General features: G+C 33.7%; 1 protein-coding gene across 1 annotated transcript; it reads right to left on the bottom strand.

Moving 5' to 3' along the window:
* Positions 1 to 8,872: 8,872 nt before the first annotated feature.
* Positions 8,873 to 13,205, bottom strand: LOC141597035 (uncharacterized). Its single transcript, XM_074417351.1, has 3 exons — positions 13,153 to 13,205; positions 12,159 to 12,454; positions 8,873 to 9,307 (listed from the first exon to the last, which is right to left on the bottom strand). The coding sequence occupies exons 2-3, from the start codon at positions 12,435 to 12,437 to the stop codon at positions 9,113 to 9,115; spliced, it is 474 nt and encodes a 157-aa protein (XP_074273452.1). The 5' UTR covers positions 12,438 to 12,454; positions 13,153 to 13,205; the 3' UTR covers positions 8,873 to 9,112.
* Between the last annotated feature and the right edge of the window lie 1,652 nt (positions 13,206 to 14,857).

Genomic DNA, 14,857 nt, shown 5'->3' with positions numbered 1-14,857 from the left:
AACCAAGCAAACAAAACCAGTACCCCTAACCACATCTTACTATCTTTTTTTAGGTGAAATGTGAAAATTGTATTAATAATTAAGCAAGTTACATTATCTTCACCATACAATCACCATGCATAACCAGACTAGTACACTTAATGAACTAGAATATGACTCTTAAACCAATCATGCTCTCTATGACTACCCATAATTTGTTCAAAACCCCTCGCCCTTAAAGCTGTAAGGCTCTGCATTTTCTTAAGAATACAATCAGGTCTAGATACTCTATGCTCAACACGACTGACATTCCTACTTTCCCAGATCAAATAAACAAGTCCAGCAATTGCAGCCATTAGCACTTGTTTCTTCAACAAAGACCTACATCTCCACTGAATAATCCACTCTATCACATCTTACTATTTACAAATGCCAAACAACAACATCCCTATGCACATATATTATTCAACTTATCAATCATGTACTACCCACATACTCTTATTCTATAACTTTACGCAAAAATAATAGCATAACATACAACATCGAGTTCCCCATTCACATGTTACTAACATAGAAACATTATAAAATTCACTACCCACATAAACATGTTCCACACATGAATTTCATATTCTTATGCAATTACTTACTTAATCTTTTCCAACCAATTCATACATTACAACTACACACTTCATACAACATAGACATATGAACAATAGTAGACAAGTACATAAACTTATTATACAACTTTACGCAAACAAAATATACGTATACGACACAACATTCCTATTCATATGTTACTATTATGCCACATTATAAATCATCCATCCTGCAACATTATTATTCATCACTTATTCTCATATATGAACTACTCCCCTTTTTGCACCACATCATTCATCATTCTCATATACCTTTCCAACAATTCCAAACAACATTGTAAACCAACTATCATGCAACATGCTTATTCACAACACTTTATCATATAACCACTTCATCATTTTCGAACATTTCTATACAACACATCATCCAACATATGCAATAGAACATTAGTAAACACAAAGCGATCCCATGACACCCCCTAATGACCGGTTCAAAGTTATAGGGCGAGTTCGCGACTTTAGGACGTCTCCCAAGTCTTTGCATTAGCTCCTACAAATTCTACCCCGGGTTCATTTTAGTTTGACTCCCTATGTTCATTAGGTTCATTGGTTAAAGGTTTCAAGATCGTCTCTCTGATACCACTTTGTGACACCCCCATAATCCAAGTGCCTTACCAGAACAACTTAAGGTATGAGAACGCCACCATCTCGGTTACCCGAGACAATGATAATCAAATGGACAATAACGAAACATACTTAAATGATAATAAAGTTTATGTGATACAACCAAACTCCAAAACTGTCAAGAGAAAGTACAAAGGTTCTCAAAACTGTCAAATACTAAACAACTAAAAGTGTTCGACAAAGTGGAAGACTTCAAAAACAGCAATGTGGTGACTCATCCCAGCTATCCCATGCGCATCGCCTCATACATGCTCAATAACTGCTCGCCACCCCTGAATGGATCACCACAGTTTTTAAAACATTTAAACGGGGGTCAGTACTAATTACATAAAGACAACAGCTGCAATGAAACCATATTATAAACAACTCAAACAGCACATCTCAATCTCCACAACTCCACCCTATCTCCACATATCTGACTACATACCGAAGTGTGTAGCCCTGACAGATCGCAACAGATACTCCTCGCCGCCAGTGGGGGACCGCAGCCGTTCCCACCTAAGCCCCGCTCATCCCCATCGAGCGATAAACCCATGTTCATTAATGTGAACATCCCTTCTGTGGCGGGTTCCACAGAAGGCGAATCAAGGGCGTGAAGCCACTCCCGCAATTGACTCCACTCAGCCAAGGACGCACCCCGAAGATCTCATACAGTTATACAACGATAATCACATTACACTACCAACAATCACCAAATCGGAATCCAATGCCAATACGATATACAACAACAACAACAACAACAACAACAACAACAACAACAACAACAACAACAACAACAACAACAACAACAACAACAACAACAACAACAACAACAACAACAACAACAACAACAACAACAACAACAACAACAACAACAACAATTAGTAACAACACTTATGTAACCAATACTGAGTAGGGAAACCCTACCTGGAATAAGCCTTCACAAGACCGTCATAAGCAGCTAATCAAAATGCTCTTCTATGAAATCTCCTTCTATAATCACATATACAATCATGCAATTACTACTAAGCCAATCAAAACCCCAAAATCTACCCAATTAGCGTTTAACCAAAATTGACGAAACAACATAAAAACTATACAAGGATCTTACCCTCGATACGACGAACTCAACGGCGTAAAGCACGTGACGATCCGACCACCTTAGCCTTTGGGATTTGTTAATAACGTGACGAATGCGAACTACGTAACTCTTTTCTCTTCTCTTGAAAGGTTTTAAGAAATAAAATGATTAAGAATAATGACGGAAGCCTTTTATATTAATCTCGCGTTATTAACAAAACCCGGCTAAAATAACCCGCAAGACGCACCTACTCGATCAAGTAAGTCACTTACTCGATCGAGTGACACACTTACTCGATCGAGTACCCCAGACATAACACTGTTTCCAACTTACTTACTCGACAGAGTAAGCCCCACTCGATAGAGTACCCAAAGACATAGAAAACTGTAGTATTACAAGGTATGGAATTGATTTGTATAGCATTCCAAGGGGAAGAAAACAAACAGGATTGTGCTAAGAAGAAGTCACCAAGCTTATGGAGTATTCTAAAATTATCTTGCACTTTTAAACCTGTTGGGGTTTTTGGTACAAATAATATAAAGATGCAAACACAATATTTTGTTATGGACTTAACCACAACCCAACCTTGTATTATTATTCTTCAACCTTAACAATAATACAATCAATCCTCCAACACTTAGCTACTAGCTAAGATTTCCAACTATGCTTAACTCGGGATATTAAGCACACTCTCTTACTTATCCAACATGACTTATGACCCTTATTTATATAAGGTCCTAAGTCCTAACTTATCTAGCTACATAAAGAGTCTTTATTCCATTCAAAAGCTAACACCTAATTATTTACTTCTACTAACATCTAACATAAATAGTAGTAACTTAAACATATCTAAACATAAAGACTCTATATGTTACTAGTTTTAAGTCTCATTCAACAATGTTGGGGTTACTACCCAACAAAACCAATAACTTCTCTTGTGTTTCTCACAAGATGGAACCTTTATTTGGCGACTCCCATAGAAGCAGCAAGAGGGTAAAGAGATGTTGAAATCAGAAATACTCGGAAAGTTGAAGGAGTACTTGGACTTTCTTGAGTCTAAGTCTATGGAGGTTCATTCCTATGAGGATGAGTATCTAAGTAATGTTACGTCACCTTTAATAGAAGAAGAATAAGGTGACATTAACCTAGTTCAAATCAATGGTGCAAAAGAGGAAGAGAGTGTTGCTGTCTAAGACCCATTCTCAAGCACTTACATGAGTCCTTTGGAGCTTGGCATAACCCAAAGGTTACATCAACATTTAAGCTTGAAATTGGAACAGTCCTAGCCTATGTTCTATGGAGAATTTGGTTTGGGTTCAAGAAAGAATAAACAAGGAGGATGCTCTTGCCTTATTTCATTCTCAAAGGCAAAAATTCGGACCTGTTGCATTAACTTCTGACCGGAGTTCAAAACCTACTGTTTGGGAGGTATAACTTGTGCTATTACAACCCCTCACTTTTATTTTTACATGTTGATAAGGTTAGAAGTTAGTCTTGTTAATTTGGGTGCAATTTCATAAATGTTAATCAAGGAATCCAATCATATGAATGCTAACATGTCTTGAGTTGTTTAGGAGTAATGAGTTGAATTATATTGGGGAGTTTAGAGGCTTGAAAAATATTTCTTGGGTGGTGTTAATGGTGCTATGTAGGATGTCCATTCCTAAAATGTTCCTTCTTATTCATTCAGTGATGTGGAAATTAATTTTTGATGGTTAAATGAACAATTTAGAACTTGTTGTCCAGTTTTGGAATTCATCATGTGTTTTAAGAGGAACCTTGTGCAAATTCATTGTAAGAACTTGTTAGAATTATTTGGGATATTAAGTACAAATTCTCTACATGGTTGTCATAGACTTTTATCACTTTTAGTGTTGTTTATGATGAGTCCAATGCACAAAGACAACAACATCCCACTTGATGCATTACCATGTTCTACTGGTTGTGTAAACACTCATTTGGAATTGAGCTTAAGTGAGTTTTTTCTAAACCTCATGCTATGTGATGCTGCTGGAATTGAGCTAAAGGAGAAGCCACCTTGACCTTTAGAAGATAAGTACATGGACATCATGAAAGGGGAGATTAGAATGAGCATAAGTGGTGACAGTGAGCCTTTTAGGGTGTGCACGTTTCAGGCCTACGTATGCAAGTTCCAATTTCTATTGCTGAAATTGAGTGTGGTAATCCTATAATACCAAGACACTTCATGAAAGTGTTTGACCCAGTAGGAATGAAATTTTTGTTTCTTGAATGAGCACCAATGAGCTAAGGGTAAGGGTGATAGGTTATATTGGTCAATTGGTCTTCCTTGTGACGGGTCACCATTTGTGGCGGATATTTTGTGAGTTAAAATGGTAACAAAATGGGTTAGTGGAGAAAGGGGACCACATGAATAGTGTTACAATGGTATCCGTCACTCCAGAGTGACGGATATGTACCGTCACAAATGAGATTTTGTGTATATTGGTATGTCAAAATTTGAGGACAATTTTTTTTCAACAAAGGGAGTTTGGAGCAGGAGCTAAGGGTAGGAGTCCCTTATTTTATTACCAAGCAAACATCTCAAATAAGAGTCCAAACATTCATCTTATTCAGGTGCAAATTCAATTGAGGTAAATGATTAGATAGTAAAGGAGTGTCCTGTGTGGATAATAAAAATAGGTAGTTGTTTTTAATGAGACATGCGTGGGAGAAGTGGGACGGTAGATAATTAAATGAGTTTTTTTAAAAGAATAAAATATAAGATAAATAATTAATCTCGTATTTTTTTTGCATTGATTTGAATGAAAGTCGTATCATTTTTTAAAATTCGTCAGTATTATAAAATTTTAAATTTTGTTTTAACTTTTAAAGATGTTTATAAGAGCTTAATTTTTCTAAACTGAACTTATAGGAGCTTAACTTTTCTGAACTGAACTTAATTTGCTTAACTTTTCTTAACTTTGTTTTGTTGAACTTAACATAACTTATAGGAGCTGAATTTAACTTATAGGATCTTAACATTTCTGGACTTGACTTTATTTTATTTAACTTGCTTAAAGGAGGTGACTTTAAGTCTAAAAGAACAAGGATTTACGGTGACAATTATGAAACAAAACTCTTTGTGACAACGGACATAGTGAAGCATCCCAATTGATATTTTGATTGAGTCAATCATCAAATTTAAGATTCTGTTTGGCAAGATGTTTCAGTTAGCTTATTTGACCAAATTTTCAGTTGTCTTATTTTTTTTTTTTTTGTAAATGTATGTCAAATAGCTTATTTAACCAAATAACCTACCCGAAATTAATTGTTACATAGGGTAACATTTGAGAAATAACGTACTTGATCCTATTTTATCTTCCTTTTTTTTACCCGTTCAATCTATATAGTATTGAATAATTATTAGGCCAATTTATATACTACTACCCATTATAGTTAAGATTTTTCAAAATACTACATACTCCCTCCCAGTCACTATATTGTTCCCATTTAATATGGGCACAATACTTAAGAAAAAATATTAAAATAGGAGTAAAAGAGTTGTGTGGGGTTGATGATAGGAGAGAGGGATGAATTATTAGTAGTTAAATAAAGAATTGTGGGGTCAAAACATAAAGGAAAGTAATAAAATAGAAGTAAAAGTGTTGGGTGGGTTTGGTGATAGGAGAGAGGAATGAATAAAATAAGAGTAAAAGTTTCTAAAAATAGAAAGGGGAACATTAGTTGAATAATCCGTTTCGGGAAAGAGGGAACATTATAGTGACTGGGAGGGAGTATTATACAGTTTTCTTCAATGACTCAAAGTACTACCTATATAGTTACAACACTTCCCAAATTGATACCTAATTACCTAAATTAGGTCTTAATTAACCATTATAAGATGATTTTTATTTACTTCTCCTCTATTAATTCAATTATAAATAATCTACCCCATTATACCCTTATTAACAATCTTACTCCCTCTTTCTATTATCCTTTCTTTTTCATCATATTCATCTATCCACCGGCCACCACCACTATCAACATCGAAAATGACGTGTTGTGGTGGTGTTTATTTTTGGTGGTTGTAGTAGAGGTGTAGAAGATGGTAGTGAGTTTAAGTGTGTAAAGATCGGTAAAATGGGTAATACCAAATCAATTTCTTATTTTTTTGGGCTATTTAATGAGAATAATCCATCCTATACCTCTCCTTCTCATTTTAATCCATCCTATGTTTTAACCCATATTAATCTGAACTATGTACTCATTTATCTTTTATTAAACTTAGCTAATTTTTACCTATTACAATAGGTAAGGTTTCAGGTCATAAAGATTGTGGACCCTTTTTTTTTTTTTTTTCTTCGATGAACTAAGCTAATTCATTTCTTCTTTCTAATCTTCAACTTTTCCCCAAATTAAAAATAAAAACCCAGAAAATCATACTTCCTTAAATCTCTTAATCAATCACTCTGTATCAAATAAATTTCCACCAAGAAGTTTGATAATACAACCACAAATCAGACTCAATCTCCTTCAATCTTTTCTCGATAAACAGTAACATGTTCATCATTCTTTCCTCCTTCCTTTTGTTCAATCAACTATACGATTCTCCATGTTTTTGAAATTGAGGACGCCATTGTTGTTGATGGTTTTGAGAGAAAAGGAGAAGACTCGATGGAATCATACTAATCACCCAAATTAAAACATCTTTCATCTCCTTCTTCTTCCAAAAACTCCCAATTTCCATTCACCATTAATACCCCTCTTTTCTTGTGTTTCTTTTTCCCTAATCCACCGAAATTAAAACCTGTATTTATTTTCACCATTTTCTATCACCTAAAAATCCCATGTCAAGATATCAATTGTGCAACTCCTCTGCTCTTGACCACTGCCATCATCCTTTCTTTCTACCCCGCCATCTCGCCCCAACACCCCACATAATTGTGGTCGACCACATCCGGTCGCCGGCGGGAGGAGGCTCAAAGTAGTCACGTGTTCACTTGTAAGAGGTTACTGGTGAGTGGGAAAAAGTGGGTGGTCGTAGGTGAAACATTGTCATTGATGGGGAATCTGGTAGTGGTGATGCTGATGGTGGTAGGGTGGGGCGTGGTGATGGTGGTAGGGTGGTTATTGGTGTTTGGTGATTGGTGATGAAAATGAAGGGGATGAAGTTAAAATGTTATTATGGTTTTTAATGATTTTAATTTTTTTTTTTTAAGTATGACCTGTCAAACAAGTAGTCGGTTACCCGGTGCATTGAAAGATAAATGAATGCATAGCTCATATTAATATGGGTTAAAACGTAGGATGGATTAAAATGAGAAGAAGGAGCATAGGATGGATTATTCCTATTAAATAACCCTATTTTTTTTTTATGATTTAACCTCAATTATGATCTCATTTAGCTTAGTAGGTAGCAATTTGAGAAGAGTTGTAACTATATAAGTAGTATTATGAATAATTAAGTATATTATGTAGTATTTTGAAAATTTCTGACTATAATAGGTAGTACTATAATAGGTAGTAATTTGCCATTTTCCCTAATTAGTATACCCTCTTATATGTTTTCTCACCAAAAATCACCTACCTTTTCAATTAGTTTACCAAACATTTTTTTATATAATAAGTTATCTTATCAGCTTGCAAGTTTCAACTACCTTATAGATTTCAATTAGCTTTTCAGTTGTCAGTTAAGTTTTCATGTTTTAGCTACCTTTTCAACTAGTTTTATCAAACAGACTCGAAGTATAATTAATTCTGATAATTTTTGCTTATAATTCCAGTTATACCCTCTTAATTTTATTTTGGAAGAAAAATAAACGTATGAAGTAAATGACAAAATAACGCTATCTCATCTCTGTTAAATAATGTGTTATGCAAGGGCGGACCCAGGATTTAATGTATGAGGTAGCAAAAAAAATAGTGTATATATGCATACAAAGGGATTTGAACCTGGGGCAATTGGTGGAAAACCAAAGCCTTTACCATAAAACCACAAGCTATTTATTGTACATTTAATGGAATAATACTTATTTATCTACTATTCAACAATTATTGAGGTAGCAAAAATCTGTCCATTATTATGAGGAGAAAAATATTGGGCAAATAATACGGAATAAATCAACGGAAAATTCACACGGTATCCCTGAGATTTGCCACTTTACACGAAATACCCAATTTTTTGATTTGAAAAATTTTAAGAGCTATAAATCGTGTTTATAAGTTTAGAAAGTGATGACTTTTTTTTCAAATCGATCATCTTTTCGAGAACTATGATTTGAGAAAAAAAATTTGTCGTATTTGGATCCCGTGGCTAGGAGTTATCGTATGACAGTTTTTTTACCAAAAAAATTTTGAGTGACCATATCTCTTGGTCAAGAGTTCCAAACTCGACAATTTTTTTTCGAAATCGTATTACTCATAAAGATGATCGATTAAAAAAATCGTCACTTTCTGAGCTCGTAAACACGAGTTATGGTTTATTAAAACATTCTGGATCAAAAAAAATTAGATATATATTGTGTAAAATGTCAAATCTCATGCAGCATACCATGTGCATTTTCCGTAAAAGCAAAAGTCACAAGTTCCAACATAAAATTATAATCTTATCTTATTTTATTTATTTGTATAACGAGGTAACATCTTCATATAACAATAACAGCATCGCCATTTTCATTACGTTATTTTATTCATAATACTCCCTCCATTCAACTTTTATCACCCCACTTCAATATAATACCCCTCACATAAATTGAAGAAATGGGGTGATAATTGTTGAATGGAGGGAGTATAAGATAGTCATAATAGGAGTGTCAATAGAAGTAGGATGATCTCAATTGACAAGTGCGAAATTGGCGGAGACATTAGCAGAGTCATTGGGCGATGCACCAATGATAACGGCATTCGCAGTGGTCTTTGTAATCGGATCGGTGGCCTCACTAAATTCAGAAGCATCATCCAAATTCTTTTCGATTTCTTCCTTAGACATGTTTTCGATGACGCTTTTGGATCCACAGGCAACATAAACCTACCACAAAATCATCCACAACATCAATATGTGCAACGAGAATGACGAAAATTTGAAGTATGGGATTTTAAGGATTTATTTTAGATGATTTTTTACTTAATACCCATTTCTTACAACCTAATTTAGTAATTATCTATGTTTTGTGAGGTACAACAATAATAGCATGACCTTTTTTTATATTTTGAGCATGACTAGTGTTATCCTAACCAAAGCCAGACTCAGCTCGAGCTTCGAAAGGCTCGAGATTACATCAGATTAGAGCTCGAGCTCCAATAGTCTCGAGATTAACTCAGATTAGAGCTTGCAACAAGTTTACTCTTAACTTGTTGAGCCTAAAACGTTGAAACTCAAGTTCGATGGAAGCCAAGCTCAGCTCGTCATCATATTATATACTCCCTCATATTCACTATATTCTTCCCCTTTCCTTTTTGCACAAGAAATAAGAAAGTTAATTTGGACCACACAAAATACACTACCCCACATGGAATTGAATTTGGACCACACAAATCAACCCAAAAAAGGAAATAAGGAAGAAAACCCGAATAATCCGAAAAGGGAAATAGGGAAAAATAGTGAATAGAAGGGAGTACATTTTTCAATTGTTAAAATTTAACTCCAAACAAATATAATTAACTAAAATAACAAATTTAAAAATATAATAATAACAAATAATTATGAAAACATGTAACAAATGAAATAGACATTTTGAGTCACGAACAATAATAAAAGGAGTACGAAAAGTATATAAAGGGGTACGATATGATAAAAGTGGTATCTCAATTCTCAATAACTTATTAAGATACCATCTCTCCAAGATTTTAGTGTTATATTTTCTATATGTTTGTATCTGAACATACAGTGACTTTAAATGAACAGCATAAAAAACTAAAATTCTGCGACACACTACTTGATTTTTTGGTTAAATAAGAAAATACGGAGCATGTACAAGTACTTTACGTGTTTAGATGTTAAATAATAAAGCAAAATTATTTATATAGAAATAAAGGCCCATAATGATCCAGAAAAGCCTGAAAGCCCATATTGGCCTGTATAGGCGGAGCATGGGAGATGGGACGATAAATTAAGCCCATAAATTTGATCCGACTCAGCTTGACCCGGCCCGGCCCGGCTCATCATCACCTCTAACTTGAAGTGCCATCTTTATCCGACCCACCCCAAACCGAAGACATTTATTTATATTAAAATCCCCTATTTACGAAATGAATAAGCGAAACCCTAACTTTTCCCGCCTAAAATTATTTCCTAGAATAGTGCTTGGTATTTTTAGCATATACTATATGTGTCGACATGATAAGTTATAAATGGATATAATCTTCTGTATTTAAATATTTATAACATTTAATATTTCACATTCTGCATAAATTTATCTCCGATTTTAAAGAAATTCTGTTTTTAAAGATCTTATTGATAAAAATTTATTGACTTTTTAAGATAAGAAGTTGCAGCTAAAAAATATGGTATTAGTAAATATTTGTTAAAATTCATTGACTTTTTATGATAAAAATTTGCAACTAAAAAATATGTTATATTAGTAAATATTTATAAATTAACATCATTCATTTCTCGGTAAAAAAAACAAAAAATAATTCAAAAGAAATACTCATTTTATTAATTCTTACGATTTAAACTTTTATTTATTTTTTTATCAAAATACATTAAGGAGAAACATGAAAAATAAGTGAATTGTCAATTTATATTCTATAAATAATACACTAAAAAGTAAAACTCTATCAATACTGTGCATATATTGCATGAGGTTTATATTTATAACTCTATAAATACCGTGCATTTATTGTGCGAGATCTAACCTAGTTATCAACTAAATCAATGAGTGATAACTTAAGTTATGGCCGTAACGACTTAGGTCGTGTTCTTTTGGACTTAAAGTCACTTAATTTAAGTTCACTTCAAATCATATAAGTTCAGTTCAGTCAGTTCAAATTCAATAAGTTCAGTTCAGATCCAATAAGTTCAGTTTAGTTCACATTCTATAAGTTAAGTTCTGTTCAGATCCTTTAAGTTTAATTCAGTTCAGATCTTATAAGTTCAGTTTAGTTTAGTTCAGATCCTATAAATTCAGTTCAGATCATATAAGTTCAGATCCTATAAATTCAGTTAATAAAAGTTATATACGGAGTATTATTTTTAAAAACCGATGCAAAAACAGTTGAAATTAATTATTCGATACATATATACAATATTATTTTTAGAACAAAATTATCACTCCTCTCATTATTTTTTTTCGTAATTTAATGTAATCGTAGTATAATGTATGAACAAACCAATGTATATAAACCGGAAAAGTGTTATTATCTTACCTTGTGCTTTAAACTATATTTTCTTATCAATATTCTTTTTTGGCTGGCCACTAATTTCTTGTAAAAAATTTATTTGATCTCAACAACAACAACAACAACAACAACAATAATAATAATGGTTTTGATCTCAATAAAAATTGCCTTTTTTAAAAATAAATAAATAATAATAATAATAATAATAATAATAATAATAATAATAATAATAATAATACTTAAGTTAAGTTAAATTATATTAAATTAATTTAAATTCGGATTCTATAAGTTCATTTCAGATCCTATAAGTTCAGTTCAGATAAGATCTTATAAGTTTAGTTTAGTTCAGTTCAGATCAGATCCTATAAGTTCAGAAAAGTTCAGATTATAAGTTCAGTTCAAGTTCAATTCAATTCAAATTCTATAAATTCAGTTCAATTCAGTTCAAATTTGTTTCATTCCAAAATAAGCCTTATATAGTTATATAACGTCAAAAATTAAATTTGTATAAGATATTTAAGTTTAATAGGAGTAAATACCTTTCTTACAGATGGCATGCCATTTGTAACGAATGGATCCCAAGCTAAGAGCCATGCAGAAGGTTCTTTTTCCTTGTTGTAGCCGGAGTATACGACAGCTCCTTTCCACACGACTTGGCCCAAATCTAGTTTTTCACCGGCGGGAATAGGAGGTAAAAGAACTGGATGGTTGGGCTGGCCAAAACTTATGTACTTCTCACAGAGCATCTCAATTGAGGTATGGTTCTTCATGTTGACATATACATGTCTTTGAGGCTTCTCAACTTGCATCGATGCCATGCTTTGCTATTACGATTCTGCCAAATGAGTAAGAAAGCACACAATAGTTCATTCTGCTTTTGCTTTCAAATATGGTTCGCTTTCAATAGTATTTTTTCTTACAATATACTAGCGCATTACATTAACACAAATCATTATTTAAGACGGTCATATAGAATAGATGAAACCAAAGCAGAATACGGCGATAGGGAAAAAACATATCTCATCTATTAAGGAAGTAGACCTGGCACATAGCTCAACCGAATCAGGTGCGGGGTAGGTTAGTTAAGGAAGGGTCATTTCAGATTTTCACGAATTCGGGCCAGATTGAGTCGGATATGCTTATTGAAGGCTCGTCATTTTCGGGTGGTTGTTAGTCAAGTTATTTAGGTATAATGTTTAGTATATGCAATAATAAACATTCGAGACGAATAGAATCAGGTCAATATGCAATAATAAACATTCAGGAGAGATACCCAAAGTTTTAGTTAATATTCTTTATTTATGACAGATATATCTTGCTTTAAATTTACAACGGGTCAAACAGAATGGATAAAATAAAAGCGGTTTATGTAACATGATAACTTATTTATATAAATTGGATCACATATTATAAAATGATAAAATTGAGACTGCAATCGGGCACCAACAGGTTATGTTCCGATCATTCAATCAAGCCACTGACTTATTTCTAAAAACGGACACATAATGAAACTGTGAAAGGCGAAATTATTACCTTGAGTTTTTGCAGTGTATTACAAGGTTACGTTGCTCCACACTACCATTTTGTTCATTCATTTCGTATATATACTGATTTCCACCCCTTCACTTGATAATAAAGTAATTGGAATCTCATATTCTCGATTTTTCTTTATGTTAGTGGTTGATTTAATAAGCGAATCAAGGACTTTAACCACATTCTTTTACTCTCCTTTTACAAGATTTTTCTCTAAAAAATAACAAACCCGTTGATTTAAGAAACAAATAATGCAATTGGTATGCCCCAAAGTCCCAAACAAAACCAAATCAGATTCAAATAACTGTGAATCTAAGACAATCAGATCTAAAACCGATTACAAACATGTAACCATAATCGCTTTTGGAACATATAACCATTATAATCAAATTTTGTTCCAACAAACCTAAGCCATAATCGTATATAAGAATGAAGTAATTCCTTAAATAACCCGACAATGGTATTAACTTATGAATAGAAAAATCTATTTCACACGAGACTTAATAAACTACTCTTATCTTATACATGGTGAAAACAATTATGTAAGATAACACTAACGAAAGATAAAGACACTTATAAAACCGTTTTATATTGAAACATAGTATTTTTTTTTTTTTTTTTTTTTTGACAGCCGTAAAGAAAGTGTTTACATAGAGCACCTAGGACTCGATAGGTCCGGTGCCAATCCTACATTATTGATACAAGAACTTAAACTTAAACTAGGGGTGGGGGAAAATAAAGCACGAGGTTTCTTCAAAGAGTTGTTGGAGAAGCACATTGAGGATGTCATTCCTTTCCTTTTCTTCGATAATTGAGCTTTAGGAAAGACTCGCAACAAGACACACTCACGTCCACGTGAACGTGAAATTTACCTGGTAGATATAAACATTGCGTCTTGGAGATTCTTTTCTTCGGCTTTGAATTCTTGTTAATTGTCTTCTAGCATGAAACACTTTAGCAACCTTCGACTTCGATGATGTGAAGATAAAACATGGAGGTTGATTTGAATTAGAACTACAAGTACCGCATAAAACCTCATTATTGACGAGCTCCCAAGATAAGCTTGAAGTAGCTTCCGCAAGAGGCAGATCACGATCAATAGGCTTGTTACAGGCCACCGGAGGTAAATGTGAAACATCATTTTTGGTCGTGTACCACACAAAGAATTAGAGTACCACCGCAAAACTCTTTTTCCTTTTTGTCTTTTTCTATTCTTCTTATGAGGAGTGATCAACCTTTATCGGGCTCCTTGATGCACGGTTTAAGAACTCGAATTTTCAAAGTTGATAAGTGTGATTTCTGGAAGAAACTGACTTCCTTACCATCAAGGAGTTTTTTATAAGTACCCGCATCAATCTTTAACACGGAATGTCCTCTTCCCCTTTTACTAAACTGAAACATTTTCTTTTCCGCACCATGGGAATCCTCGTTCAAATCTTTGTTAGAGCCATTCTCATCCAGAGAATTAACCATAGAGCAGCCATCAAAGTTACAAGAAGCCTCACTTGTAGACGGCGACATAACAAAGATATACAAGACTCGTTGATCCGCAACAAGCATCTCGGAATCAAGCTCCATACCACACCTCTCGGTCACATACAATTGGGAAAGACTTCCTCCATCTAGGCCGGGTTTTAATATCCTTATAACTAGTACGTCCAACTCTATAATCACTAGCGAACCACTACCGGAGTCCCTTGAGTTT

This window comes from Silene latifolia, chromosome 8 (assembly GCF_048544455.1).
Source record: "Silene latifolia isolate original U9 population chromosome 8, ASM4854445v1, whole genome shotgun sequence".
NCBI lineage: Eukaryota > Viridiplantae > Streptophyta > Magnoliopsida > Caryophyllales > Caryophyllaceae > Silene > Silene latifolia.
Note: the sequence above shows the minus strand (reverse complement) of the source record. Positions and strands in the feature narration are given on the sequence as shown.

Coding starts and splice junctions, on each gene's coding strand:
- LOC141597035 (XM_074417351.1), bottom strand. CDS start 12,437: ATGGCATCGATGCAAGTTGAGAAGCCTCAAAGACATGTATATGTCAAC. Junction 9,308..12,158: donor GCATGCCATCTGTAAGAAAG/GTATTTACTCCT, acceptor ATTTTGTGGTAG/GTTTATGTTGCCTGTGGATC.